This window comes from Penicillium robsamsonii (genome assembly GCF_028829455.1).
Source record: "Penicillium robsamsonii strain IBT 29466 chromosome Unknown utg000001l_segment0_segment0, whole genome shotgun sequence".
Lineage (NCBI taxonomy): Eukaryota > Fungi > Ascomycota > Eurotiomycetes > Eurotiales > Aspergillaceae > Penicillium > Penicillium robsamsonii.
This window is the reverse complement of record NW_026643219.1, coordinates 4,079,390-4,104,539: the sequence shown is the minus strand read 5'-3', so window position 1 is coordinate 4,104,539 and position 25,150 is coordinate 4,079,390. Positions and strand designations below refer to the sequence as shown.

At 50.4% G+C, this 25,150-nt stretch overlaps 12 protein-coding genes across 12 annotated transcripts; 7 read left to right on the top strand and 5 right to left on the bottom strand.

Moving 5' to 3' along the window:
* Positions 1–156: 156 nt before the first annotated feature.
* bipA (Hsp70 family ATPase KAR2) lies at positions 157–2,293 on the top strand (the record flags this gene model as incomplete). Its single annotated transcript, XM_057225896.1, has 3 exons — positions 157–338; positions 401–565; positions 619–2,293. The coding sequence occupies 3 exons, from the start codon at positions 157–159 to the stop codon at positions 2,291–2,293; spliced, it is 2,022 nt and encodes a 673-aa protein (XP_057089912.1).
* A 266-nt stretch (positions 2,294–2,559) lies between these two features.
* N7447_001619 (DUF967 domain protein) lies at positions 2,560–3,184 on the bottom strand (the record flags this gene model as incomplete). The annotated part of the gene is made up of 2 exons (XM_057225895.1): positions 2,560–3,105; positions 3,158–3,184. The coding sequence occupies 2 exons, from the start codon at positions 3,182–3,184 to the stop codon at positions 2,560–2,562; spliced, it is 573 nt and encodes a 190-aa protein (XP_057089911.1).
* Positions 3,185–3,729: 545 nt separating this feature from the next.
* Positions 3,730–5,209, top strand: N7447_001618 (putative C6 transcription factor; the record flags this gene model as incomplete). The annotated part of the gene is made up of 2 exons (XM_057225894.1): positions 3,730–4,283; positions 4,333–5,209. The coding sequence occupies 2 exons, from the start codon at positions 3,730–3,732 to the stop codon at positions 5,207–5,209; spliced, it is 1,431 nt and encodes a 476-aa protein (XP_057089910.1).
* Positions 5,210–5,237: 28 nt separating this feature from the next.
* N7447_001617 (zinc-dependent alcohol dehydrogenase) lies at positions 5,238–6,521 on the bottom strand (the record flags this gene model as incomplete). The annotated part of the gene is made up of 4 exons (XM_057225893.1): positions 5,238–5,722; positions 5,787–5,865; positions 5,918–6,291; positions 6,371–6,521. The coding sequence occupies 4 exons, from the start codon at positions 6,519–6,521 to the stop codon at positions 5,238–5,240; spliced, it is 1,089 nt and encodes a 362-aa protein (XP_057089909.1).
* An 845-nt stretch (positions 6,522–7,366) lies between these two features.
* On the bottom strand, positions 7,367–8,510 carry N7447_001616 (uncharacterized protein; the record flags this gene model as incomplete). Its single annotated transcript, XM_057225892.1, has 4 exons — positions 7,367–7,618; positions 7,719–7,932; positions 8,004–8,290; positions 8,352–8,510. The coding sequence occupies 4 exons, from the start codon at positions 8,508–8,510 to the stop codon at positions 7,367–7,369; spliced, it is 912 nt and encodes a 303-aa protein (XP_057089908.1).
* A 2,200-nt stretch (positions 8,511–10,710) lies between these two features.
* On the top strand, positions 10,711–12,192 carry N7447_001615 (arylsulfotransferase family protein; the record flags this gene model as incomplete). The annotated part of the gene is made up of 1 exon (XM_057225891.1): positions 10,711–12,192. One exon carries the CDS (start codon positions 10,711–10,713, stop codon positions 12,190–12,192), a length of 1,482 nt encoding a protein of 493 aa, XP_057089907.1.
* A 1,437-nt stretch (positions 12,193–13,629) lies between these two features.
* N7447_001614 (Bys1 family protein) lies at positions 13,630–14,223 on the top strand (the record flags this gene model as incomplete). The annotated part of the gene is made up of 1 exon (XM_057225890.1): positions 13,630–14,223. The coding sequence occupies one exon, from the start codon at positions 13,630–13,632 to the stop codon at positions 14,221–14,223; it is 594 nt and encodes a 197-aa protein (XP_057089906.1).
* Positions 14,224–14,593: 370 nt separating this feature from the next.
* N7447_001613 (hydroxyacid-oxoacid transhydrogenase) lies at positions 14,594–16,206 on the top strand (the record flags this gene model as incomplete). The annotated part of the gene is made up of 3 exons (XM_057225889.1): positions 14,594–15,018; positions 15,085–15,143; positions 15,200–16,206. 3 exons carry the CDS (start codon positions 14,594–14,596, stop codon positions 16,204–16,206), a joined length of 1,491 nt encoding a protein of 496 aa, XP_057089905.1.
* A 187-nt stretch (positions 16,207–16,393) lies between these two features.
* N7447_001612 (Zn(II)2Cys6 transcription factor) lies at positions 16,394–18,044 on the bottom strand (the record flags this gene model as incomplete). The annotated part of the gene is made up of 2 exons (XM_057225888.1): positions 16,394–17,922; positions 17,972–18,044. The coding sequence occupies 2 exons, from the start codon at positions 18,042–18,044 to the stop codon at positions 16,394–16,396; spliced, it is 1,602 nt and encodes a 533-aa protein (XP_057089904.1).
* A 1,255-nt stretch (positions 18,045–19,299) lies between these two features.
* Positions 19,300–21,187, top strand: N7447_001611 (uncharacterized protein; the record flags this gene model as incomplete). Its single annotated transcript, XM_057225887.1, has 3 exons — positions 19,300–19,552; positions 19,602–19,817; positions 19,872–21,187. 3 exons carry the CDS (start codon positions 19,300–19,302, stop codon positions 21,185–21,187), a joined length of 1,785 nt encoding a protein of 594 aa, XP_057089903.1.
* A 1,127-nt stretch (positions 21,188–22,314) lies between these two features.
* N7447_001610 (uncharacterized protein) lies at positions 22,315–22,575 on the top strand (the record flags this gene model as incomplete). Its single annotated transcript, XM_057225886.1, has 1 exon — positions 22,315–22,575. The coding sequence occupies one exon, from the start codon at positions 22,315–22,317 to the stop codon at positions 22,573–22,575; it is 261 nt and encodes an 86-aa protein (XP_057089902.1).
* A 307-nt stretch (positions 22,576–22,882) lies between these two features.
* Positions 22,883–24,508, bottom strand: N7447_001609 (uncharacterized protein; the record flags this gene model as incomplete). The annotated part of the gene is made up of 2 exons (XM_057225885.1): positions 22,883–24,420; positions 24,487–24,508. 2 exons carry the CDS (start codon positions 24,506–24,508, stop codon positions 22,883–22,885), a joined length of 1,560 nt encoding a protein of 519 aa, XP_057089901.1.
* Positions 24,509–25,150: the final 642 nt, after the last annotated feature.

Here is a 25,150-nt window from a genome sequence, read left to right as displayed (position 1 = left end):
ATCGACTAACATAAGGGTTCCTAGAGTCAAACACGCGTTGTGTTTACTCTTCTGCGCAGCTGTTTAGATCGGCAAGCGCGAAGCTTCCATAACGACAGCTTCTTTGTTTTTGTGTTGAAAAAGGACCTCGATCCACCTATACATACAACCTTCACAATGGCTCGCCTATCCGCACGCGATGGTGCGTCCAAGCCCTTCGCCTGGACCACCATCTTCTACCTTCTCTTCGTCCTCGTCGCGCCTCTTGCGTTCTTTGGAAACACTGCCAACGCACAGGAGGATAACTCCCCTGAGAGCTACGGCAATGTTATTGGTATTGACTTGGGAACCACCTACTCGTACGTTTTCTCAGGTTCAGAACCGTTGATGGTGTATGAGACGTTGCTAACTTTGAATACAGTTGTGTTGGTGTGATGCAGAACGGCAAGGTCGAGATTCTTGTCAACGACCAAGGAAACCGTATTACCCCGTCCTACGTTGCTTTCACCGATGAGGAGCGCCTCGTTGGTGACGCCGCCAAGAACCAATACGCCGCCAACCCCGAGCGCACCGTCTTCGATATTAAGTAAGCTTCCACTACACCCACCACAGCAAGAATTCAGCACTAACGCATCGCAGGCGTATGATTGGTCGCAAGTTTGATGACAAGGACATCCAGAAGGACATCAAGAACTACCCCTTCAAGGTTGTCAAGAAGGATGGCAAGCCCCAGGTCAAGGTTGACGTCAACCAGTCCGCCAAGACTTTCACCCCCGAGGAGGTCTCCGCCATGATCCTCGGTAAGATGAAGGAGATTGCCGAGAGCTTCCTTGGCAAGACTGTCACCCACGCCGTCGTTACTGTTCCCGCCTACTTCAATGATGCCCAGCGTCAGGCCACCAAGGATGCCGGTACCATCGCCGGTCTCAACGTCCTCCGTGTTGTCAACGAGCCCACCGCCGCCGCTATCGCCTACGGTCTTGATAAGACCGGTGACGAGCGCCAGGTCATTGTTTACGATCTCGGTGGTGGTACCTTCGATGTGTCTCTTCTGTCTATTGATAACGGTGTCTTCGAGGTTCTGGCTACCGCTGGTGACACTCACCTTGGTGGTGAGGATTTCGACCACCGTGTCATGGAGTACTTCGTCAAGCAGTACAACAAGAAGAACAACACTGATATCAAGAAGGACCTCAAGGCTATGGGTAAGCTCAAGCGCGAGGTTGAGAAGGCCAAGCGTACTCTGTCTTCCCAGATGTCTACTCGCATTGAAATCGAGGCTTTCCACAACGGCGAGGATTTCTCTGAGACCCTGACCCGCGCTAAGTTCGAGGAGATCAACATGGATCTGTTCAAGAAGACTCTCAAGCCTGTTGAACAGGTTCTGAAGGACGCTAAGGTCAAGAAGTCCGAGGTCGATGACATCGTTCTCGTTGGTGGTTCCACCCGTATCCCCAAGGTCCAGGCTCTTCTCGAGGAGTTCTTCGGTGGAAAGAAGGCCAGCAAGGGTATCAACCCCGATGAGGCCGTTGCCTTCGGTGCCGCTGTTCAGGGTGGTATTCTCTCCGGTGATGACTCCATGGTCGATATGGTTCTCATGGACGTCAACCCCCTCACTCTCGGTATCGAGACCACTGGCGGTGTGATGACCAAGCTCATTCCCCGTAACACTGTCATCCCTACCCGCAAGTCGCAGATTTTCTCCACTGCCGCCGATAACCAACCTACCGTCTTGATCCAGGTGTTCGAGGGTGAGCGCTCGATGACCAAGGATAACAACATGCTCGGCAAGTTCGAGTTGACCAACATTCCTCCCGCTCCCCGTGGCGTTCCCCAGATCGAGGTCGCCTTCGACCTCGATGCCAATGGAATCCTCAAGGTCAGCGCCTCCGATAAGGGCACTGGCAAGGCTGAGTCCATCACCATCACCAACGACAAGGGTCGTCTGTCCCAGGAGGAGATCGACCGTATGGTCCAGGAGGCCGAGCAGTACGCCGAGGAGGATAAGGCCATCAAGGGCAAGATCGAGGCCCGTAACGGCCTTGAGAACTACGCCTTCAGCCTGAAGAACCAGGTCAACGATGAGAATGGTCTGGGTGGCCAGATCGACGAGGATGACAAGCAGTCTATCCTCGATGCCGTGAAGGAGGTCAACGACTGGCTCGAGGACAACGCCGCCACCGCCTCCATGGAGGACTTCGAGGAGCAGAAGGAGCAGCTTTCCGGTGTGGCTTACCCCATCACCAGCAAGCTGTACGGCTCTGCTTCTCCCCCTGAGGATGATGACGAGCCCCTTGACCACGACGAACTGTAAAATTATCTTTTGAGGCATTATTCATGGAGTTCCACTTTTTTTCTCTTGCTTGAGTCACTATTTGTGTTTGAATCTACACGGGGCACTGTTTGTGTCCCATCTAACTTTTAGGCCCGGTTGAACGCCGGCTAAAAATAGAATACAATGATACCTTGCATTGTGTATTAAAGGAGCCTTTTGTAGTACCGCAGTAACGGGCAAGCTTGTATAAGTCTTTGGTCGAAGTAAATACTCTGTATGTTCTTATTGGTGACTAAATACAACATCTATTTTAGTTGTTGAGCCACGAACGCCTGAATGGTCTCTGCAACAACCTGATGATCATCCTCCTGTTTCAACCCACTAACAACAACAACACCAACAAGTCCATCAACACCATGCACGCGAATCGGGTAGCCACCGCCATGGATAGCATACTCATCCGCAACAGCACCTCCAGTGGCACTCGGAACAGCATATTTTTTAACAAAAGCAGCCTCGATCTGGTCCGCCGAGGCACCAGCCGTGAGCCCACTAATGGTCTTTTGTCTCATAGCCCAGCTCGAGACACCCCAGCGGAGCACCGTGTTGCGCTTCCGTCGTACCCAGTTCTCGTTGTCCGGGATCGTGCCGCTTTCTGTCACAGACTGAAATACCACATGGAGCGGGACTCCGCCGGCGAGTGCAATGGAGATCAGGGCGGGTTTGCGCTGTCCGCTCGGGAGGCTGAGGATTCGGTCCCTTAGTGCATTTCCTAGCTGCCAAGCGGTGTCTGCTGTGAACTTGTTGAAGATTTGGCCCGTGCTTGTTTCTTGCGCGATTAGGACTTGCGGCTGTTTCTTCATTAGCTTGCGGATTTCGGCTTGGGAGCATTGAGGGACTCACATCTGTGCTGGGTGCGGAAAGAGCCATGATGTATGAGGTTTACTTTCGGTAGGTAAATGGTGAAGAAAAGTCAAGGGTAATGGGGGAATCAAATGGTATTTCTATGTGGTGGGGATAGCAAGGGTGGACCTTCCTATCATTATATCGGTGACGTCGCCGAAATCTAGACTGTGTTATATTGATCTCGGCAACGTCTAATCTTTTTGATCTCACCTCTTTCGTATAATTTAGATCGTCATGTTCATATATATATATATCGGCAAACTTGCCGAAAATACCCCTCCACAAAATCCAACGTCTCCGCATTCCGATGTGCATCTTCATTGTCAATAACTTAGGTCTCCATGCCCCCCAAACGAGCCTGCGATACCTGTATCTCCCGCAAAGTGAAATGCAGCGGTTCTTGGCCCTGCGATACTTGTCGCAGCGCGGTAAAGCGCGTACATTGTACATACCTGAGGCCTGCGCATAGGAGGGGCCCGAAATGTCGGCGAGGAGTAAGCCATCGAGAAACCGACCTCTCGGAGATTCAATCTACAGCGAACCCGCAAAATGATCAAGAAAATACATACATGCAAAGCGCTAACGATGAGGCTGGTTCTTCATCTACCCCAGTCTGCAGCTCCGAGCGCATTCCAAAGGCAATTCTTGCGTTGGTGATCCGTCTGTATCAGCAATATTTATACGGCGTCTGGCCGGTAGTCAACGCAGAAGTACTCTTGGGCAAACTAGAGGATATGTATCCAGAAAGTCTTGACTACAATGCTGGAAACACTTCCTGTCTCATCATGGCCGTCTGTGCCGCCACGATGGCTCAGTTGCAGCTTGATCCCTTGGTAGATGGATCCCGGACAGTGGATAGCACGACAATGGCTCAAACCTGTCTACGAATGCGTTCAATTTGTGATAGCCATGGAGCAAATCTGAACCTCAGAAGCGTTCTAGTGTCCTTCCTTTTGCATGTGTACCACGCCAAGGTCAACCAACAAACCTCGGCAATGATGTTCATCCAAGAAGCTATGGCCGGGGCTCGTATTCTGCGATTGAATGAGGGGTCCTCACACGAGGAAGATGAGTTTATTACAAACAAGGCTTTGGTCTTTCCCTTGCTCTGGGTATCAGAGAGGTACGCTGGAACCCATGAATTCACAGAGTAACCTATTAACTTTCTACAGAGGCTACTCCCTGCACTTGGGTCTCTCCCCTTCATATGTTGACCCACCTGAATTGATAGATTTGGAGACAAATACGAATGTCGATGTTCATGCCCAAGGGTTGATCGAGCTCGTAAAGCTCTTTATTACATTTGATCAAATCTCCGTAAGGCGCAACTCTCGTCCTGGGATTACCATGGCTGCATATCTGACCGACACCGAGGCGAAGCTCGCCTCGCTATGCTTCAGCATGGCCAATCATATTTCAACCCGAACGGCAGACTATCACATCACACGGGAGTGGATGAGGACCATTCTCTGGCAGGAGGCACTCACTATGGGCTTGCTGTCTTCTTCAGCATGCACATCCGTCATGGGGTTTGGGTTTCCAGCCCAAGTTGGTCGTGCCTTATTGCGGTCCTTACGTGGATTCAGCGAGACGGATTTGCTCCCACTGGGACGAGACCAGGTTAGTGGGCTTCATATGAAGGAAACACAGGCTATGTCTGACATACTTTTGCAGTTATTGAAATGCTTCGAAGTCGCTAACTCGTTGGCGGACACGGTGCTTTTGTCCCCACACCAAATAGGTTCTCGGCTCGAACTAGGACCACCGGACTTTCTGCATGCATTGTACCAGAAGATTGTCCCTTTTCTCGAGCAGGATACTATGTTAAAGTCAATTCTTCGTGCTAAAACTGCTGAAGCCCTAGTCGCGGCTCCAGCTCGCCTGCTGACAGCCGGGGAGGAAGATATAGGCCTGCACTTGGGCGAAAATGGACCCGGTGGTCAATCTCAGATTTCCGGGTACATACCAGATAGCGAGCTTCATGAGCAGAACGAATTGACACTGGATTTCTTGGATTGGCTACAACTATCGCCTCTTCAGATAATCTAACATAAATATCGATGACAGTTACACCAAATCATTCAGCGATCTGAAGGACGATCCGCCCCGAAATATCACCCTTCTCCATCTCCTCATATATCTGAGGCAAATCTTTGAACGGCCGCACCTTGACCACAGGATTAACAATACCACGTCGTACCAGATCAACAGCTTCCATGCATTCCTTCAGAGAGCCCACCAGATTACCCGTGATCTTGAGGCCCTTGATCACAATCGTACAGATAGGAGTCTCCAAGCTCGGTCTTCCCGGGGGAATACCAACACAACTCAAAGTACCACCGACCCGCAGCATATCACAAGCATGTGCAAACGCCTTTGCATTACCAGCTGTCACTACAGCAGCATGTGCACCCAAATCAGTAATCTCTTGCACTCTCTTGACGGGGTCTTCGGTGGTAAAGTCGATAAATTCCTGTGCACCGAGCCCTTTGACAAAGTCTCCCTTACCGGGACCAGTGTCGACACCAATTACCAGGGCCCCCTGAGCACTTGCATATTGAACTGGACACTGTCAGCCGATTGCAACTTCGCCTCACCAGCTTAGCCACAAAAAAGGAATACATACCAGCCAAGTGTCCGAGGCCACCTCCGGCCCCAACCACAACCAGCCAATTCCCAGGACGAACATTCGCATTCAAGACGGCCTAATCAGATACCAATTAACACCAAGTCGCAAACAAAAGATCCCCAACCCACTTTATAAGCAGTCAAACCCGCACAAAGCACCGGCCCTATAACCTTCGGATCAACATCATCAGGCAAAATCGTCAAGTAATCTGCATCGAGCGCAATATACTGCTGAAAACAGCCATCCTCATGATGCAGATGGTTCGTACTCGCAACGCAGTACTGCTCTGTACCCGCAAGACAAAACTCGCAGCGTCGACAGATGCGGCTCGCGAACCGGATCCCGACCAGCCCGCCGACTTTCAAACCCGCAGCGTGCGTGATATCCGGTCCAAGCGCGACCACTCGGCCGACGCCTTCATGGCCGCCCACGTGTGGCAGTTTGATCTTTGTTATCGGGTTGCCGTCTGGTCCGGCTGCGGTGCCTGCTTTGGTGTGTAGATCTGCTGGAGTGTTAGACCAGGTCTTGTTGAGAGATACCATACTGGTGGGAGCGCCGGTTGGGTTTGACGGTATACATACCGCTCTGGCAGACCCCAGTGTAGAGCACTTTGGCGAGGACTTCGTTGCGTCCCGGGATTGGCACGGGGTAGTCTGTTTTGAACTCAACTTGGCCGCCCAGTGAACGGACGAGAGCGACTGTTTGGGTCTGTGGAATGCTGAGGGAGCCCATTGTGATTTGGATATTAACTTGCCGAGGAGATATTGGATGGAATATGGAGTGTGTTTTGAAGAGACTGGATTCTGGGTATCCATACGAGCGACATGGCCATATTTATATTTAGATCTTGAGTCTACATTGGAATACTGAGGATGGATCGTGGGATGTCATGTCATCAATGAACCACAATATTCCGAGTACACATCAAGTGATGCGTGGGATGTACTCTTCGAGCGGGGAAAGTTGTTCTGCATTGCAAGTTAGTTCTTCAATCCAGGCCAAACATCAGATATCAGTGGTGATCTCGTGCGATGAGAACTAGACGGTGCTGCGCGTAGATGTGGATATCAAGCCACGCTCGGATAAATAGAACAGGAAGTGTCGTTCACTATTGGTAGTCGGACCAGCAAAAAGAACATGGACGTGCCACTGCATGAAGTCATGCTAATTCTCCGAGTCAATTCTCCGAGTCAATTCTCCGTGAGTTCGGGGGGGGGGGGGGAGGCAATGCAGATCTCCTCACCTAGTACAAATAGAAAAGAAGAGAATCTGTGTGTTCGATTAACTATCTGACCTTGGGGAGCCTGTCCCCTTTTTTCTCTTTTCTTGAAATGTCACGCTTTAAATCGCTATTCACAAGCAAATCGGGGTATTTACAATCGCAATAATTTCAGTTCCCGTCCGGATGCGCCATAACCTCACCAGAAACGCCGAGAGCAAGAAACCAGAGTCAAATCCCCGAAACACCATCCCTTACGTATGTACAATGCAAAGCCGAAAGCCCTGGCTAAAAGAAAACAATCGTAATCCAGATAGTCATGTACCCTCGGAGAAATATCAGGTATTCGTTAAAAGAATTAAACCTCATCCAGATGGACTGCGCGGGCATAAGAACCCTTTGTTGGACTCATAGGTGATATGTGTGAATTTCCGGTCTCGATATCCCTATGTGCCCTGTGGGCATGAGGAGTGGAGTGGGGAGAGGTGAGCGGAGAGACGAACAGCTCGCCGTTCTTCTTGCGCATCCAGTGTACGCGCAAGTGATCGAGGGCGGTCTTGAAATCGTCGAGGATGACTGTGTCACAGAGACATTTGAAGATGAAAGATAGCTGGGATGGTTAGGGACGTAGAAGATGGAAGATGGAAGATGGAAGATGGAAGATGGGAGATGGGAGATGGGAGATGGGAGATGGGAGATGGCGGACTTACTTTCCAAAAGGGCTCGACACCTGTTGGGAGCGAGGTGGAAAAGACATTCAGCACGCTGCAGGTATCGACAATCATGAAGATAATTGACAGGCACATTGCCCCCAGCATGATTCCGAAGCGTGGGCTGACTACTACTAGCTCCCATAATCCGAAGTTGTATTCGCGCTTAATCGTCCAGAACAGGCTGGCCGTGGTGAAGATCCACCATGGGTCGCTATTAACAGAATGACGTTAGGATGGACGGGAGTCAAATATCAAGGAAGCCATCGGTCGGGAAGGACGAACCGGAATAATGGCTCCATTGGCCTAGTCGTCAAGAAAATCTTATTGATATTGTTGAAGTATGTGAAGTTGGCGTAGATTTCCAGACCCCAATAGGGCCAGCAGAGAATCACCGTGACAATATAGACGATCGAGACCTTTCGCGATAGAAATGGGCGGTTCTTCATCCAGGCGATAACGTTATGCAGGGCCCAGGAGATGTTCAGGCCGATCGCGGTCACGGAGAGATACCAGCCGTAGACCGGCTCATGAGGGAAGATGAAAGTACCATGGGCCATACCCAAAATGAGCTACAGTGTAGAGATTAGTGCCAGTCCCCACCAATGACTGGAGGGTTTTCCGTTCACCTACCTCGGCGAAGATCAGTTTATGCAGGAGAATATGTGACTTCATATTGGCAAGAGTGATAGCGGCCATAATGAGCAGACTGCCGACCATAAGGCCCTGACCCCAAGCTTCGAGGATCAAGGCATCAGGGTCGGTGGGCTTTGCAATGTGATCGGTACCCATCGTGGACTTGTATTCATGTCCAGTGTGGTAAGGGTTAAATCAGGAGCGAATGAGAAGAGTGGAGAGTGGAGAGAGATGAAGCGCACTCCTCAAGACATGTCATAAAAAGAGCCTCGCACAAACGCGACATAGGGTTCCAAGTGAACAGGGAGGAGATTTATAATTTATAAAGGGACTCCGCACGGCAATTTCGACCGTAAGATATTCCTTGGCTAGTAATTCGCACGCGCCACTAGGTTGTAGGGGGAAGGCTAAGATCACAGAAGACTCCCGGACTGTACGTCGAGGCCATGGCCCTATGAAAAGCCCCATAAATCTCCATATTTTCCAAAGGATTCATCCCCCGCCCTTGGATGTCCGTGCCGAGTAAGGTGGCGTACGTTATATACGGGGGTTGAGCCAAGCTAAGTGTTTTGGGGGGGTTTTTTTTGGCCTTCCTTTTTATCACAAAGAGGGTTAGGGTCAATTTAACCAAAAAGACAAGAAAAAAAAGGAAATGAGTAAAATGATATAAGAAACTTTAAAATCCCCGGTATTTCCCCGTCACTAACCTCGTTTAGGGATCGAGAGACGTTTTTCTACCCATTGCTCCACAGGTTCTTGGGGACTTGACTGCCGTGAAGTCTGGGGTAATGGAGCATTTACCGTATACCAGTGAACATTTATGTGAAAGGATATACAATTGAAATACTTTCGCCACGTTTCTTGGCGCTCTCTCATTTCGGTGTAAGCTCCGTGATACCGTTCTAGTCAACGGACTATCCTAATTTAGCTTGCCAATGCGGAGTACAAGACGATATAACCACGCCTAGTGCGAAGAATAAGAGGCAATCAACCCTGACATAACACGCCCTTCTCATCAGACTATGGACATGTTTCATACGCGTTTGATATAGGAAAAAGAAAAGACCCAATTTCAAACATGTTAGGCGCCTAAGGCCGCCCACGGCCGAGGTGCTAGATCGTTCCCCTTTTCTCCCCTTCTCTCTATTTACGTACACTAGCATTTCCCCCAAGTCTATAGTTTAGTGAAAGAAAAATGACGATGGATTTTCTCCATGTTAATATCTGGAGTCCGCTTCCTAGCCGTCTCCTTCGCGGCATGACCCCTATTCAAGAAAATGTTTGTAACCCCAATTTTTGATTGGGAGACTTTCTTCCGACGGTCTGCCCGATCATTGGTTCATAGTGGACGTCGGCTTCTTGCGGTGATGTACGGTATTAAGCTAGCCTGGTCCTTCACATATGACGGCATTGTAGAGCTCGGACTTGCGAACTGATTATGAATAAGCGCTAGGGGGCTATAGATAAAGCAGCACGGTTCCGATAAAAACTGCCTTGGGATAGATTTTTCGGTCCCTGACCGTTTGATATCCCATGGCAGTGATTGTGTGCAGTCGTTTCTCACTTGAGGTACATATTCTTGAAGTGATACTTCATGTTGACCGTTGACATGTCCAAATCCAGCTAGGACTGACCAGGTAGGGTCTGAATAAACCATGCATTTCAAAAATTTCTCACTTTGTACATACCCTCTCTTGGACAATCTGACTTTGCTCTGAGCCTATTAAGGCTGTGAAGCCGGAGAAGCGACCGTCTGCTCAGCAGATTCTCGAATCGGCATGGACGACACACGTCGAAAAGAGGGCAATACCCCGTTGTCGCACGACTGCCGGAGATTTCGACAATGTTCACCTGAAACCCACAGCCAGGGAAACCGCAATTGATCGTCACGCTGATCGTTCAACTCGAGCCTTGACTGTGGGCAACAGTCGCATCTCGATCGGTAATATTCTCATGATCTATACCCCGTGCCGTCTTGTTAGTTCCCGTGCTGGCGTTGATTACTTCGGAACATCTGCCGTGAATCGCACATACCACACTTTATCAATCTGATCAAGGGCTATACATGTGGAGCAATGACGATCGCCAATGCTATTTATTCGTAGTTCCACAATTCGGAAGAAGATGGAAGTTGGTGGCCAACCTGGTTGGGCAGTGGCTTCGTCGCAAGCCCACTTGGCTCCGCCGATAGAAGGCCGGTAGCAGGGTAATGATCTTCAGGGCTGCAATTTACTGAAGTTTACATGGCAGGAATCAGATCACTCCTTATTGATCCTGCTGTCGCTCTTTACTTTGACATTCCTTTACTGGGCTATATAGTACGAGTGACTCCGTTTGAGTCGTTCTTTAATTTGCTATGGCCCCGTGGTGGTACACGGCAGGCAGCGCCCTGGTTCTGTCACTCCAGGTGACTGCCTGGGACTATTCAACTTACAGCTCGATCGACTTCCAGCCGCCGAAGCTCGAAGTCAACAAGACCGGAACTGCGCATTCTGGCTACATCTTCCTCGGTCCTCGTGGAGACGTCCAGGACACTGGCTCCGCTGCGCTCATTTATGACGATGCGGGGGATCTCGTATACGAAGGCCCTGAAGGTGTGACTGCCAACTTCATGGTGCAAAAGCTCTTCGGCAAGGATGTTATCACCTTCTGGGCCGGAGACATGATGTCCATCGGTTACGGTTATGGAACCGTGCACATCCTCGACGATACCTACAAGGAGATCTACACTGTCCAACTGACAGGCGACTTTGTCACTCCGGACGGCTCAAGCAAGGACTCATACTGTGACATGCACGAGAGCCGAATCACTTCCCGCAACACCCTCATTTGCACCGCCTACAACGTCACTCAGCATGACCTGACTTCTATCAACGGCACATCCTCCCAGTGGATGCTGGACAGCCAGTTCTACGAGATCGACATCCCTACCAACCAGGTGGTGCACTCATGGAGTGCACTTGGCCATGAAGCTGACATCCCCCTGACGACCTCTCACCAGGGCCTTGGAAAGGATGTCGGTACCCAGGATGCCCCCTATGATGCCTACCACATAAATTCCATCACCACCACCAATCATGGCTATCTTCTCTCGCTGCGCCACATGTGGTCCGGCTACTATATATCCCAGAACGGCAGCGTGATGTGGCAGGTTAGCGGCGAGGACGGGACTGACTTCAAGCAGATTGGCAATGCCGAATTCTCGTGGCAACATGACATGCGCGTCTACAACGAGACAGACGACGGCCTCATCATGAACCTGTTTAACAACGCCAACACACCCACCGACGAAGAGTCCGAGTCCACTGGCATCAGCTTGGCTATTGACTTGGACAAAAAGACCGTCACCGGCCTCCGCTCCCTGACCGACCCCAGCGATCCCATCCACTCTGTCAGCCAGGGCAGCTATCAGCTCCTCAGCGAAGTGGACAGCCATGCTTTCCTGGCCTACGGCTCCATTTCCAAGGTTAAGGAGTTTGATGGTGAGGGTAACGTCGTCTTCAGCGCTCAGTTCGGTGACGACAATGCCGTTGCCTCTTACCGCGGCTACCGCTACGAGTGGACTGCTACTCCCTTCTGGAAACCTTCCGTATCGGTCAAGAGCACCAGCTCCGGTGCCACCATCTACATGAGCTGGAACGGTGCTACCGAATATGACAACTGGGTTATCTACGCGGCTTCCTCTGCCACCTCTACCAACAATACCCAGATCGCCACGGCTAAGCGCACTGGCTTCGAGACTTCTGCTACTCTTACCGACCCTCCTACCAATTTCCTTCAGGTTGTCGCTCGCAAGGGTACCACCGTTCTTGCCACCTCTGAGATTGTCTCATTCTAAGCGGGTCTAGGATGTGTTTTGATTGGCAACTTATTTTTACTCGTCCTATTCAGGGCTGCTCTGGTGACCGTTTTTTGATTTTTGTAATATGGGCTTTGATGCCTCTCTATCTTGTATACATGGTAGTTTGGTCGCACAAATTATATCATCGCTTTCTTGCTGTACATACCTGGCGTTTGAATTTACAAAATGTTTCTTGGCACATCTTGATCTCAAGTAGGATTTCGAAGGGCCGAAAGTTTGCCATTCACCTCAGCAGAGTGTTGCCGTTTGAAAGGTTAGATCTAGATACCATATAGCCATGTCAATCCTTGGGCCATTTGGCAAATGCAAACACAACGATATCCCTAGCTCCTCCACTCCGAATCACAGTATCGTGTTACATCTATCAAAATTTTCCTATGCCACACAATAGCCGTTAGGTCTGTCTCACCATGTTTCGCCAATGGAAACCGGAGATGTCGCCAATGATTTCACAAATGAGCAACCAGGCTTTTTAGCGTGCCACATGAACCACGTCGAGTTTGTTCTGTTCCGCAAGTCCGTTCTCTGTGCCAGGGCCATCTGGGGTATATAGCTTCATCCTCGGCTACTGAAGCTCCCTATCTAACATTCTTCCTTTCAAATTCAAAATATTCTTCGTGTAATTTCGCTATAGAAGGCTCACATTCCTCAGTAAATATGAACGCTTTTAGAACGCCACGGTTGCCCTAGTCAAGGGGGCTTTCCATGCTTGTCCATGCTTGTTTGCCCATTTTTATCATGCCCAGACTTTCGGATAGTATCAACCGGCCTATTCAGAGCGTGTCATGCTGTCTACGGGTGTAACTGACTATAAAGGTTGTTGAAGAAGCATAATTGAAGCTTCAGCTCAGTCTAAGCAATGACTATTGGTTCATTTTTAAAAAGGATTATACCTGGAGGTAGCGGGCCAGTCACATTCTTCAATATCTTTGATCAGACACGAATCAAATATCCGACGGTTTGGCTCTTCTCATCCTATCTTCGACGCACGATATAAAATTAAAGGCCCGTTACATTCCTGACCGGAACCACGAGAATCCCAGAAATCAATATCACCAAATAGGGAAATGGTGACATTCTTTATATCCTTCGGCTGGACAATCGGATGTGTCTCCGATTTGGCTACTACATTGCGATACTTTCACACCCCTTCATTTTGCACTACATCTACATTGCACAGCATAACTTGGCGTCCAATTTCCCCTGAGCCAAGATTCATAGCAAATTTCTAAGAGCATGGTCTCCGCAATTAATTAGATTCAATGGCCTATGCTCGCAGTGCAACACAGCAACACGGGGAATGATACCAGACACAGGACAGAAATGTCTATATAAAGCTGTCCTAAATTCCTGATTCTAAGACAAGGCATCACTGAAGAAAGAGTATTCCCAACAGCTCCACAAGCAAGCAAGATGTATCTCTCATCTATCCTCCCCCTCCTCTCGCTCACCACCCTCGCCTTCTCGAGCCCAACAATCCAGAACAACCCGGACTCAAGAGAAATACCTCACGGCACCTTCCCCTCCGGCAATGGCCAAGTGATGCCAACCAGCACGCCACCGCCGGCACACCGACATCTCGGCCACGCGATAGTGCAAAACAACTGCCATTTCCCCATCTACATCTGGTCGGTGGCCTCCACGGTTCTACCCAAGCGAACCCTCCTCCCAAACGACCAGTACACGGAGCTCTTCCGCGAAAACCCCGACACTGGCGGCATCGCAATCAAGATCAGCACCAACAGTGAGGGGCTGTACACCAGTGCTCCGCAGATGATCTTTGCGTACAACCTCTCCTCGTCAAAGGAACGGGGCCAGAGACAGGATAAAGTGTGGTACGATCTCTCCGATGTCTTTGGAGATCCGTTTGTGGGCTACACGGTGAATCTTGCGCCTGCTGAACCGGCGATCTGCTGGAGGGATGGGGTTCCGCCTGCTGGGAGTCAGGTGAGGGTTGTTGATTCTTCGACGGATTTGATCTTGTCGGTTTGTGGAGACCGGGTTTAGCTTGGGGGTGAGATGGAGTATAAATATTATGTTTGGATTGTTCTCGTAGGATACGTTAGTGCTCAATTAAAATTGAATTATTTGACTTTCAAGATTCCATTAGCACTCATGTCACGGATGTATAATTGATCAATGTTTCAACCTCGGCAGAATATAAATCAATTACATAGATTCGTCTCCATTTTGGAGAAGTCAAGAAAATTTGAAGAGTGAATTTCCCAATAGGCAAGTAATCAGAGAATCATCTCGGCCAGAAGTCCGGGGCATTTCCCCGCATTTCCCCAATTTGTCCCACATCAGGTGACCTCCACTGCTCTACTTCTTTACTCTCCGACTCTCTTCTCATACAACGAACTGCATACACACAAAAATGGTTTCTCCAGCTGTCAGAGTCGCCCCCTCGGCGGCCAATCGCGCCCTGAACTTGCTACGCACGGTGCAATACACCCACCCACCCAACTGCCCGTGCCACAAGAACCCCAACCACCACCATAACCACAAGCAAACCCCATCTCTGCTCAACCATGTGAAGCGTCGCATGTCCACACCCGTGGATCGCTCGCGCGAGAAGGAATATGCCTTTGAGATGGCTGCATCTAGCATTCGCTTCGGACCTGGCGCAACCAAGGAGGTCGGAATGGACTTTACCAACCTCGGCGCTAAGCGTGTGTGCATTGTCACCGATACCAATGTCGCCAAGCTTGATGCTATGAAGCAGGCTGTTGAGGGTCTTACCCGTGAGGGCATTGAGTTTACTATCTTCGACAAAGTGCGCACCGAGCCCAAGGATAGCTCGTAAGTCAACCCCTAGCTTTTAAGTGTGGGCTATTGTATAGGTTCTAACATGTTATTAAATTTAAGTGTAAAAGAGGCTATCGCTTTCGCTAAGCCCTATAAGCCCGATGCCTTCCTGGCTGTCGGTACGTGTCTCCCTTATCCCCCAGCACCTGGTATATAAAAACTAACACCAAAACAGGCGGTGGCTCCGTAATCGACACCGCCAAACTGATGAACCTGTACACCGTCTTCCCCGAAGCAGACTTCCTCGACTTCGTCAACGCACCCTTGGGCAAAGGCCTCCCAGTAGACAAGCCCCTTCTCCCCCTTGTTGCCGTCCCAACAACAGCAGGCACAGGCTCGGAGACCACAGGCACAGCGATTTTCGACCTAGTCTCCAAGAAAGCCAAAACAGGCATTGCCCACCGGAACATGAAGCCAACTCTCGGAATCTGCGATCCGCTCAACACCCGCACCATGCCCTCAGCCGTGGCTGCCGCCTCCGGCCTCGACGTCCTCTGCCACTCCCTCGAATCCTGGACCGCAATCCCATACAACGAGCGCACCCCGCGCCCAACAAACCCTATCAACCGGCCTGCCTACCAAGGCGCAAACCCCATCTCTGACATCTTCTCCCTCGCGGCCTTGCGCGCCACAGTCAAGTACCTGCCGCGCGCAGTGCGCGACCCAGACGACCACGAAGCACAGTCAGAGATGCTGCTCGCGGCTACCCTCGCCGGCGTCGGCTTCGGAAATGCAGGCGTTCATCTCTGCCACGGAATGAGTTACCCCATCTCCAGCCAGAATCCTGGCTATAAGCATGCGGGCTATGAGGTCGATCACGCAATTATCCCACACGGCGTGTCTGTGGCTGTTACCGCGCCTGCCGTCTTCCGCTTCACCGCAGCGTCGAACCCTGATCGCCATCTTGCCGCGGCTGAGGCGTTTGGTGTGGATATCTCGAATGTTAAGCGCGAGAGTGCGGGTGAGGTGCTTGGCGATGCGATTGCGCAGTTCCTTGTTACGCTTGGTGACCAGCCACGTGGATTGAAGGATCTAGGTTTCAAGGCTGCGCATCTGGAGGGATTGGTGGATGGAACTATTCCACAGCAGCGCGTGCTTATGCTCGCGCCAAATTTGAGTAAGGAGTTAGAGGCTGAGAGGGGTGAGTTGAGGAGCTTGCTGGAGCAATCATTGGATTATTAGGGTAGTAGATACATCTAAATTCAAATGGATATCTGAGTTGTTCCTTTGTTCATGTTGGGGAGGGGAAATAGAGTGTAATGCTGTGTGGTAGGGGGAAGTTCATCCTAGGCCGGCTAGGAGCAGAGATCTTTCGTATCACATGTCATGTTAACGCAGGAATCATTGCTGACTATTCCGGCTCCAATAATTAAGGTGAGCTCTCCATCTGTAGGGAAGCACTCGAGGCCTCACCCGGGAGGACCTTTGCGCCGAGGGCACCCATCGAGGAGGCTATGCGATCCAGCCAGATCACAGCACGGGGGTCATTTGGATCAGAGGTCCTAGATGGCCCCTGTCCAAGCTCTGAATGAATGCGAAAGGGGAGGGGAAAGTTCTTGGACGTCGCAGAAAAGGGAGATATGGGATATTCACTATCGATGCTGGGTGGCGTGACGACATACGACTCCGGTGAATAATCTTCGACGAGACTAAAGCGTAACCGGTCTTCAAGACGGTGGGAGAGCTGCTGTAGCGTCTCCAACATATTTTCTGCTCCATTGAGGAGCAGCGATGGACCGGTGTCCGGGAAGACTTCTGGTACGGGGCCCACGAAAGATCCTGGTCGCTGGATGATACCTTGCTGGCGTTCACTGTGCGCGCTGATACAGGACCGGAGGTCCGCGGCGAGTGAGCGCAGCCGGTTCGAAGTGTCATGTATGCGCTTGGTGAGATTTGTGATGGCATTTGGGTCCGGCTCGGCGGAGGCTGAAAGGAGATTGCGGGTGTCGCTGATATACCGTGGGCATTTGGCGATTTCCATGAAAGCCAAGTCGGATATTTCTCCGTACACCGACCACTCCCCAGGCTTCTGGCGGTCTTCGGTCCTGACTTTAGTCGCGTAGGATTGCCATTCCTCTTGATCCAGAAAGCAGGGTTTGCCTTCGTAGACTGCGGTGGCGATGAAGAAGCCACGGAATGCAATCCAGCAGTATCTTCCAAACCCGGACTCGTGCGCTTCTGGGCCTCGGCTTATCATCAGCCGCTTGGCACCGTCGGAGTGCACGACCCAGGCGTCGGGCGTGGTCTGTGCGTACATCTCGTAGACACTGAGGATGATAGAGGTGCATAGCATGTTGTCGGATTTGGCATGTTCGGCTTTTGGGAAGGCCCTGATGACCGCACCGAGCGACTTCGAGTACATTTGTCGACTTGTTTTGAGAAGAGCCCGATCTTGAGTCAAGTGTGCTAAATAGACTGAGCTCAAGCAGCAGATCGCGGAGTCGAGGTAAACGTCTTTGCCAAAATTCATGACGATGTATTCTGCGAACCCGGGCGCATCACCAGACCGGAACCGATTATGATAATAGAGGGTTGGAAACGACGTGCTGATGAAATCGAGGAATAATTGTGGTTGTGCGGCACGGAATGATTGGCGCACCAGGGACGGCGACAGCTTTTCCTCCCAGCCACCCAAGGAGGAGTGTCGCCGCATGAGGGCAATCGCATTGCCGCGCACTACAACGGCAGCAGCGGAGTCATCCTGTGCGGGGGGCGATCGATCAGTTGGGGTTGCAGGCGTAGCCGATGCGGGTGGGCCTGCCAATGCGCCTCTCCCCCTCCGTTGCGTGTTGGAGCGATGTCGCCGGGCGAGGTTGGGACCCTCATCTTGAAAGCGAAAGGTTCGCCTGTAACCCGGACAGGCGCGACCATATTTCTGGCACTGGCTGCACTCTGGGACTACCTCGTCACACTATGGACTTTATTAGCCCGAGAGCCTCAAACTTACTTGGATGGAAATTGACCTTAATTCGTCGCTCGCGACACAGGGCACAGCCTGTACTGTGCGGAACTCCCACCATGGTATCAAGACCGAGAAGATGTCATCACGGGGCAGAAGGCTCGGACTTATGTACCCATTTTCCGGGGGTCAAGTTTCATGAAGAGCTGAGTAGAGCTAATTTGAGGGGGAATTAAAGAGGCTGTCAGCTCTAGGATGTTGTAACCGTCGACATTTTGCCAAGCCTCAAAATGGCTCTGCGGGGAAAAGTCGTTTCAGGTTCTGGATCTTCAGAGATCCATCACCTTTTTTACTTGGACCTTCGACTCTCAAATTCAGGTCCTCCTTTGTTAAAAAAAAATCCCTTCTCTTCTTCAGAATTGCTCAAAAACTACAGGAAGGCCGGGGGTTCGCCTCAAGGTTAAATGCAGATCCCGAGGTTCCCAGGATCCTATTCCCAACATTCGGTAACCCCCTATTTATAAATTGCGATATTCATGCAGGCCGAGGAGAAACTCTTCTCGTGGCTAAAGTAGTATCTCCTAGTCACCGACTCATTATAGCCGACTTGCCGGAAACGCCGTGGGTCGTCTTCCAATAATAAGGGCGTTGGGAGGTAAAAATACTGCGATGGCAACCGACCTCCCACGAGCACTCTGGGTAGTCATATGATCACGTGATCTTACCTTGTATCAATAATGAACATTGACAAAACTTGGCGATAACTTTCATAATGGAGAACTTTGGATTGCTGGTGCTCTCTTGCAAACCTCCCCGATATCTTATTTCCGGCGAGACTTTCCTGCCCAGTCTGTGGATAAGAAATGGATGTTTCTGGGATTGACACTTCTTTCTTCGTTGGCCACGAGTCAAAAGGAGAGGATTCCGGTCTCTTGGCATCGGACAATTGGTGATCTTCCAGACCATCCACTCCTAGTAACGGCGCCTTCCCAGCGAAAAGCCATGGGAAACAAGGCCTTGACTGAAAGATGCATGATCTGGCTTTTAAACCAACAGCATATGGCATTGATGTTCAGCAAAATATGGAGAAGGGGGGAGAGGCGGAAGTATGACATGAAGACGGGAGAGTGGATATGAAATCGAATGAGATTGACTGAGCGTAATCACACTGAGAGTACCTCATCCTGGGGGTACCTTGTAGATGCTTCCAATGATGGCAGTTGTACCCCGCGTTCTGTACACCTGGACATATTGTATAGAGAGGGTGATTGGACAAAGATGAGAGAGCGCGCCTGCCGCGGGGAGCTTGGGATTCAATGGCTTAAATTGATCCCGTCTTTGTCTTTCTCTTTTCCCTTCATCAAGTGAATTGAATCATGCCTCTTCTAAGAGCATCTCGTCCCAAGGTCCTTGTGCCAGAAAAGCTGTCGCCAGATGGACTGGCTCTTCTGCGCAGCTCACTGGATGTCCATGAGCGAAAAGGTCTTAGTGCCGATGAATTACTCGAGATAATCCCCGATTACGATGCCCTTCTCGTTCGTTCCGAGACCAAGGTCACTGCAACTGTACTACAGGCTGCAAAAAACCTAAAGGTTGTAGCGCGTGCTGGTGTTGGAGTTGACAATGTTGGTATGTTTGAATTTTGTTGTACGGCGGGGAGTTATTGATCGTTGTATAGATGTCGAGGAAGCTACAAAGCTCGGAATTGTTGTTGTCAACTCACCTTCGGGGAATATTGGTGCTGCAGCTGAGCATACTATTGCGTTGATGATGTCCATGGCGAGGAAAATCCCCGAGAGCTGTGCTAGTCTCAAAGATGGGAAGTGGGAACGAAGCAAGTTCGTCGGCGTGGAAGTCAAGGGGAAGACATTGTCCATCGTTGGATTGGGAAAGGGTAACTATCCCTCAATTGATTTTAGAAACATGATTTGACCGTGCATTATACTAGTGGGATTGACAGTAGCACGACTGGCCAAGGGGTTGGGCATGAATGTGAATGCCCTCGATCCATATGCATCCCCGGCAGTTGCAGCTTCGGCTTCGGTCACCCTCGTATCCTCGCTCCCGGAGCTGCTCACATCTGCTGATTTTCTAACGATTCATACACCTCTCATTGCCTCAACTCGAGGAATGATCGCCGAAGCCGAACTGGCGCAGCTGAAGCCAGGTGCCCGGGTATTGAATGTAGCTCGGGGAGGTACATTTGATGAGGAGGCATTGCTTGCCGCACTAGAATCAGGCCATCTTGCTGGTGCTGCTATCGATGTGTTTACTTCAGAGCCTCCTGCTCCTGGTTCATCTGCGGCACGATTAATCGCTCACCCACGAGCAGTCGTCACACCGCACCTCGGTGCCTCGACAGTAGAGGCGCAAGAGAATGTTTCAGTCGATGTGTGCGAACAAGTGCTTGAAATCTTGCAAGGGTCGTTGCCACGCAGTGCTGTCAATGCGCCTCTCATCCTGCCCGAGGAATACAAAAAGTTGCAGCCATTTGTACGCCTGGTCGAAAAGCTGGGCAGTCTGTATACTCAGCACTATGCAGCTTCTCCTGGCGGAGCAATGAGCAGAAACACCTTCGATCTGATCTATCAAGGCGAGTTGGCAAGCATCAACAACACGAAGCCGCTCTTCGCTGCTTTGATCAAGGGCCTTCTTTCTCCTATCAGCAGCATGGAGGGACTCAATATTAATATCGTCAACGCTGAGCTGGTGGCTCGCGAACGTGGCATCTTTGTCTCCGAGCAGCACTCTCGCGACCCATCAGACCACTCGTCCTATTCGTCGCTGGTCACTCTTGTTGCACGTCCACCTTCTCGGGCATCATCCCGAGCTCCAGCTTCCGGTGACACGTCTGCTGGGTCCATTCCCGACCAACAGCAGCGAATTATTTCTGGCACCTGCTCCGGAGATCAGCCACTGATCACCCGCCTGGGTCGGTTCGAGGCTTCTTTTGAGCCAGAGGGGACCTTGTTGATTTGCGAGAATTATGATTCACCGGGAAAGATTGGTGTTGTTGGTAACATTCTTGGTCAAGAAGGGGTCAATATTAATTTCATGGCTGTTGCCCCTGTCTCAACCAAGCTGGCCTTTAATGAAATCCCAAAGAAGTCCCTTCCCACCGATGGCTCTGAAGAATCCGCAAAGGGTCAATTACTGAAGGAAGCACTGATGATTCTCGGCATTGACAGAAGAGTTCCTGCTCACGTTACCGCTGCTTTGGCCAAGGAAACTGGAATATTGACTGCATGCGCTGTCACCCTTTGATTCAACATCCTATGCTTGCGCATTGATTGGTGAATGTTGCCGGGTAATGGAGGGATTGGTGTTATGATTACTCAAGGCCTTTGAAGCTGTCTTTCAACCATGGCAGGTCTTTACGTCCTTAACACATTCGTTAATACATACCTTTGGCAATGAACGCCCAGTACAATCTATAATCTACCAACTTAGGGCACTTCCTATAACCCCAACTCCAATCCTCTTTTGATCTTTCTCCCTCGGTCCTCTAATGACGGCTCTCTTCCCTTTTCGGCCCTTCTTCTCACTCTTATTCCCTCGCCCTTCACTTCAACGTCTTCCCTCTTTGACTCATTCCTCTACATCTCAAAATATATTTATATCCCCTTCTCTCGCCTCTTTTTCCTGTCAATTCCTGTTTCTCATCTATTTCCTAATATCCTGTCACCTTTGCTTGCCTCTTACAATCCTTCTCTCTATCTCTCTCGAGGTATAAATGTATTTATACCCCTTTCCTTCCCTTCTTATCTCTCTCCCGATTCTTCCCTCTACACCTACAAAGGTAAAGACAACTATAAATATCTCCTCTGTCGAACTCTTTCTCTCTTCCCGTCCTCCCTTCCTCTATATCTCAAAAGGTATTTATATCCCTATTCCCACTTCTTTCCACTCTTTTCATTCTCCCTCTCCCCCGCGCTTCCTCGGTATTTCCTCTTTGATCATGATCTCAATATATTTCAGCATTATGGACATTGAGACCGACTATAGTGGAGCAAGTTCATTATTTCATGCCTTCTTCCTGTCTTCTTCGTCTCTTCCTTACCTTTCCTTGACCTTTCTCTCACTTTATCTTACGTCTCTTCTTGGGCAGATCTCAATGCTGCTTGCGTTTGAACTATTGGCTGATTTAAGACTTGCCTAGAGATATCCCCAATCTACCCCAAAGAGGAAACAAACTCTTTGAAGGGCAAACCCAAGGTCGACTATGAGAGGAAATTGGACGAGACAACGGCGAAAGAGACCGCACTGGTCTAGCAGCGTGAAGTAGCTGAGGGAGTGGCCCAGGAAATCAATTCCTTGAGGAAACGCAGCTGGCCCAGCTGCGGGATGCTGATGTCAAGATTGCTGGTGATCTACAGATCACGAAGGAAGCAATGGCCAAGCTTGACCAGGAGTTGGAGCACGAAACTGCTCGAGTGGTCAAGCTTGTGCAACAGAGCGACGGCCATGAAAGGGCCAGCAAGAGACTACAAGAGAAGTACGCTAAGTTACAGTGTACGGTTGAGACTGTTCCGAGGGAGAAGGCGGATCTTGAGGAGGTCGAGGGGTGGGAGCAAGCACTGCATGAGCTCGCGGGCTCAAACGAACAGTCGCAGCAAGAGGTGCGTAAGTTAGATAATCGCGTGCAAAATTAGAGGGCGATGACTGGGTTCTGCTAGACCACAATAAGGAGCTACTTTGAGTGGGCAACCTTGAGCAACAGATGAGGGCAAATATCACCAAGCGGTGCAAGGCTTTGGCTCCAGTGCTGATTAAATAGCGAATCTATCCTCATTTACTAGGTCACAATTTGTGGAATAGAAGATGCCATGTAGGTGTACTGCAATAAAAATATTATCGCTGTGCAACTATATACAATATGATGGCCATGAAGGCAAAACATAACCACGAAATGCTTAGTATGATGCAGGGGAAAAGCAGAAAACGCCAGGGTATAGATGATCAGACCATAGAACTCCGCTTTTTTTCAAGCTTGGTTGCAGCACTTTCCTCCTTGCTGCGTCGGAACCCAAAGAAACTACTCTTTTTTGGTTGGACTTGTGGCGTTGGCCTCGATGCTACTGGTAAAGCTCCACTGCCGGTTGGTTGTTGGTGGAACCCAACTGTGGACTGTGGTCGGGGTTGTGGGCGTGGTTGTTGAGGCCGCGACTGCATGAGGTGTGTGGAAGATTGGGCTCGGGGATCCATGCGACCCGGTGCATGGAGGTATGGGCCGTTGGGAACGCCGTGGGAATGTTGTTGGCGGGGAGGATGAGATGGACGGCCTTCAGGTTGGGAGGAAAGTTGGACTGAAGATTGAGAGTACTGGTGGGAGTAAGGCTGGCCGGGTCCGGTGTGTCGAGGTGGAAGGTAGGGCCTGGAAGATGGTGCTGGAGTATGTCGTTGCATTCGTGCTTGCTCTTCTTCTTTCCCATATAACTGCTGCAAGCGTTTGGTTTCTTTTTCGACTTCTGCCTCCCGCCGACGCCGTGCTTTTTGTTCTGCAGCGAGAACTTCCTGGGTTCGTCGCTCCTCTTCCTGTCTGGCGAGTTCGTCCTGTCGCCTCCTCTCTTGTGGGGCCGGGGATGAGGAGCTCGGGATGCTGAGCCGAGGCATCGATGACTTTCGACTCATTTCTGCCCCTGGTGGTCGAGCCTGTGAGTTCCTCCGATCGCGCCTGGGATCACCGGCTTGTGTAGTTGTCACCGCGGTTGCATTTGACCCTACTACTGGCTTGCGAGCTTGGCTCGGCCCCCCGGGGGTGATATGGAAAGCCTCCTTGGCAGGCCCAAAGAAAATATCTCGAATCGCAACAGCAGCCAAGAGTAGCACGACCTCCAACCCCTTGGTATCCTCCATCTCGACGCGAGAGAGGTTGGGTTCGTAGAGAGTAAGCTCCTTGAGCCCTTGAAATAGAGCGACCGTAATGTCTGGCTCACGGTTCTTTGTGCGCGTCTCGGCAATTGTTGAAGTTTTGCCGTGCAACAAACATGTCAAATCCTTTGACAGCTTCCCATCCTTGCGCCAACTAAACCTCAACTTCGGAGTAACGTCTGCAAGAGAGGGATCGATCTGAGTCTGGTCTAGCACTGAAGTGGACGGGACCCGGAATGTGTTTTGCGGCATCTCAAATTCCCACCGTGCTGGTTTGTTCCACGACTTGGTATGATATTTCACTGTGATCTCTTGGTCGGGATTGTAGAGTTGGATGGTGAACTCGGTAGGAAGGATGGGTTCTGGGGGCGGTACAACGCCGCCATTTGCTCGTATTGTGTCTGCCGACAGACTCGGTTGGGTCCAATCTGGAGCTACAGCGACCTCGCCGTAGACAACGTCAGTCACGTAAGGGTCGTACAGCGCGACCCCGTAGCGGTTTTGTGATGCTGGGGCAGTTGAGTCAAGGGCGCGCAAGGAATAAGCAGGTTCGGGGTCATTGCCATGTTGACGGTGGTATATCGTGCTGATCTGAGGTTGTTTTGAGTTGTTCTTGAGGAAGAACGCTATCCTGCGGTCAGTACGATAATCACAAAGCCGGGATGACGTAACCTCAACAAGGGCTCACGTACTGGGTAAGTTTTCATCGATCATCTTCCAAGGTTCTCATCTGAGATTTAATGTTCTCAGAGACTCTGGTTATGTGGAGGAGTTATATCGAAATGGGAGTTGAATGAAGCCTGCTAGTCTGCGCCACGGGACTTAGTGATCGGCACCTAAAAATAGACGGCCTATCCCCGCTAATTCGTATGTCTTGAGGCATCAGCATTTAGTTAAAGCCCAGAAATGTAGGCGGCATTCTATGCATGACATTCAAGCCTACCAATTATTGCATCTATTGGTTGGTCATCTACATGCTGTCATCATAGTAAGCATTGTATATTTGTAATATTTCTACTATTGAGTGCTAGTGATATTGTTCCCAGGCACTGCATTTCAAGACCATATCGGTAGCTTTGCTTTTTGGAGCTAGGCCACCCATATATATTGCCCGAACAGCGCCTCCAAGCGGATCACGACGATGACCCAAGATAGGTCGAACAGTCGGGCAATAATCAACCTATATAGAATTGTGTTCAGACATAGACGACGCTGGTAGATAGGTCTCAAAGCTGGTTTTGTATTCACCGTATATTTCGTTGAATATAGCAAGCCCTAGTTTGACCCTATATTAAATCAGCCACCACAAATTTGGGAAAGGAATTTGGCATAATACATATGGCTTGAAGATACACA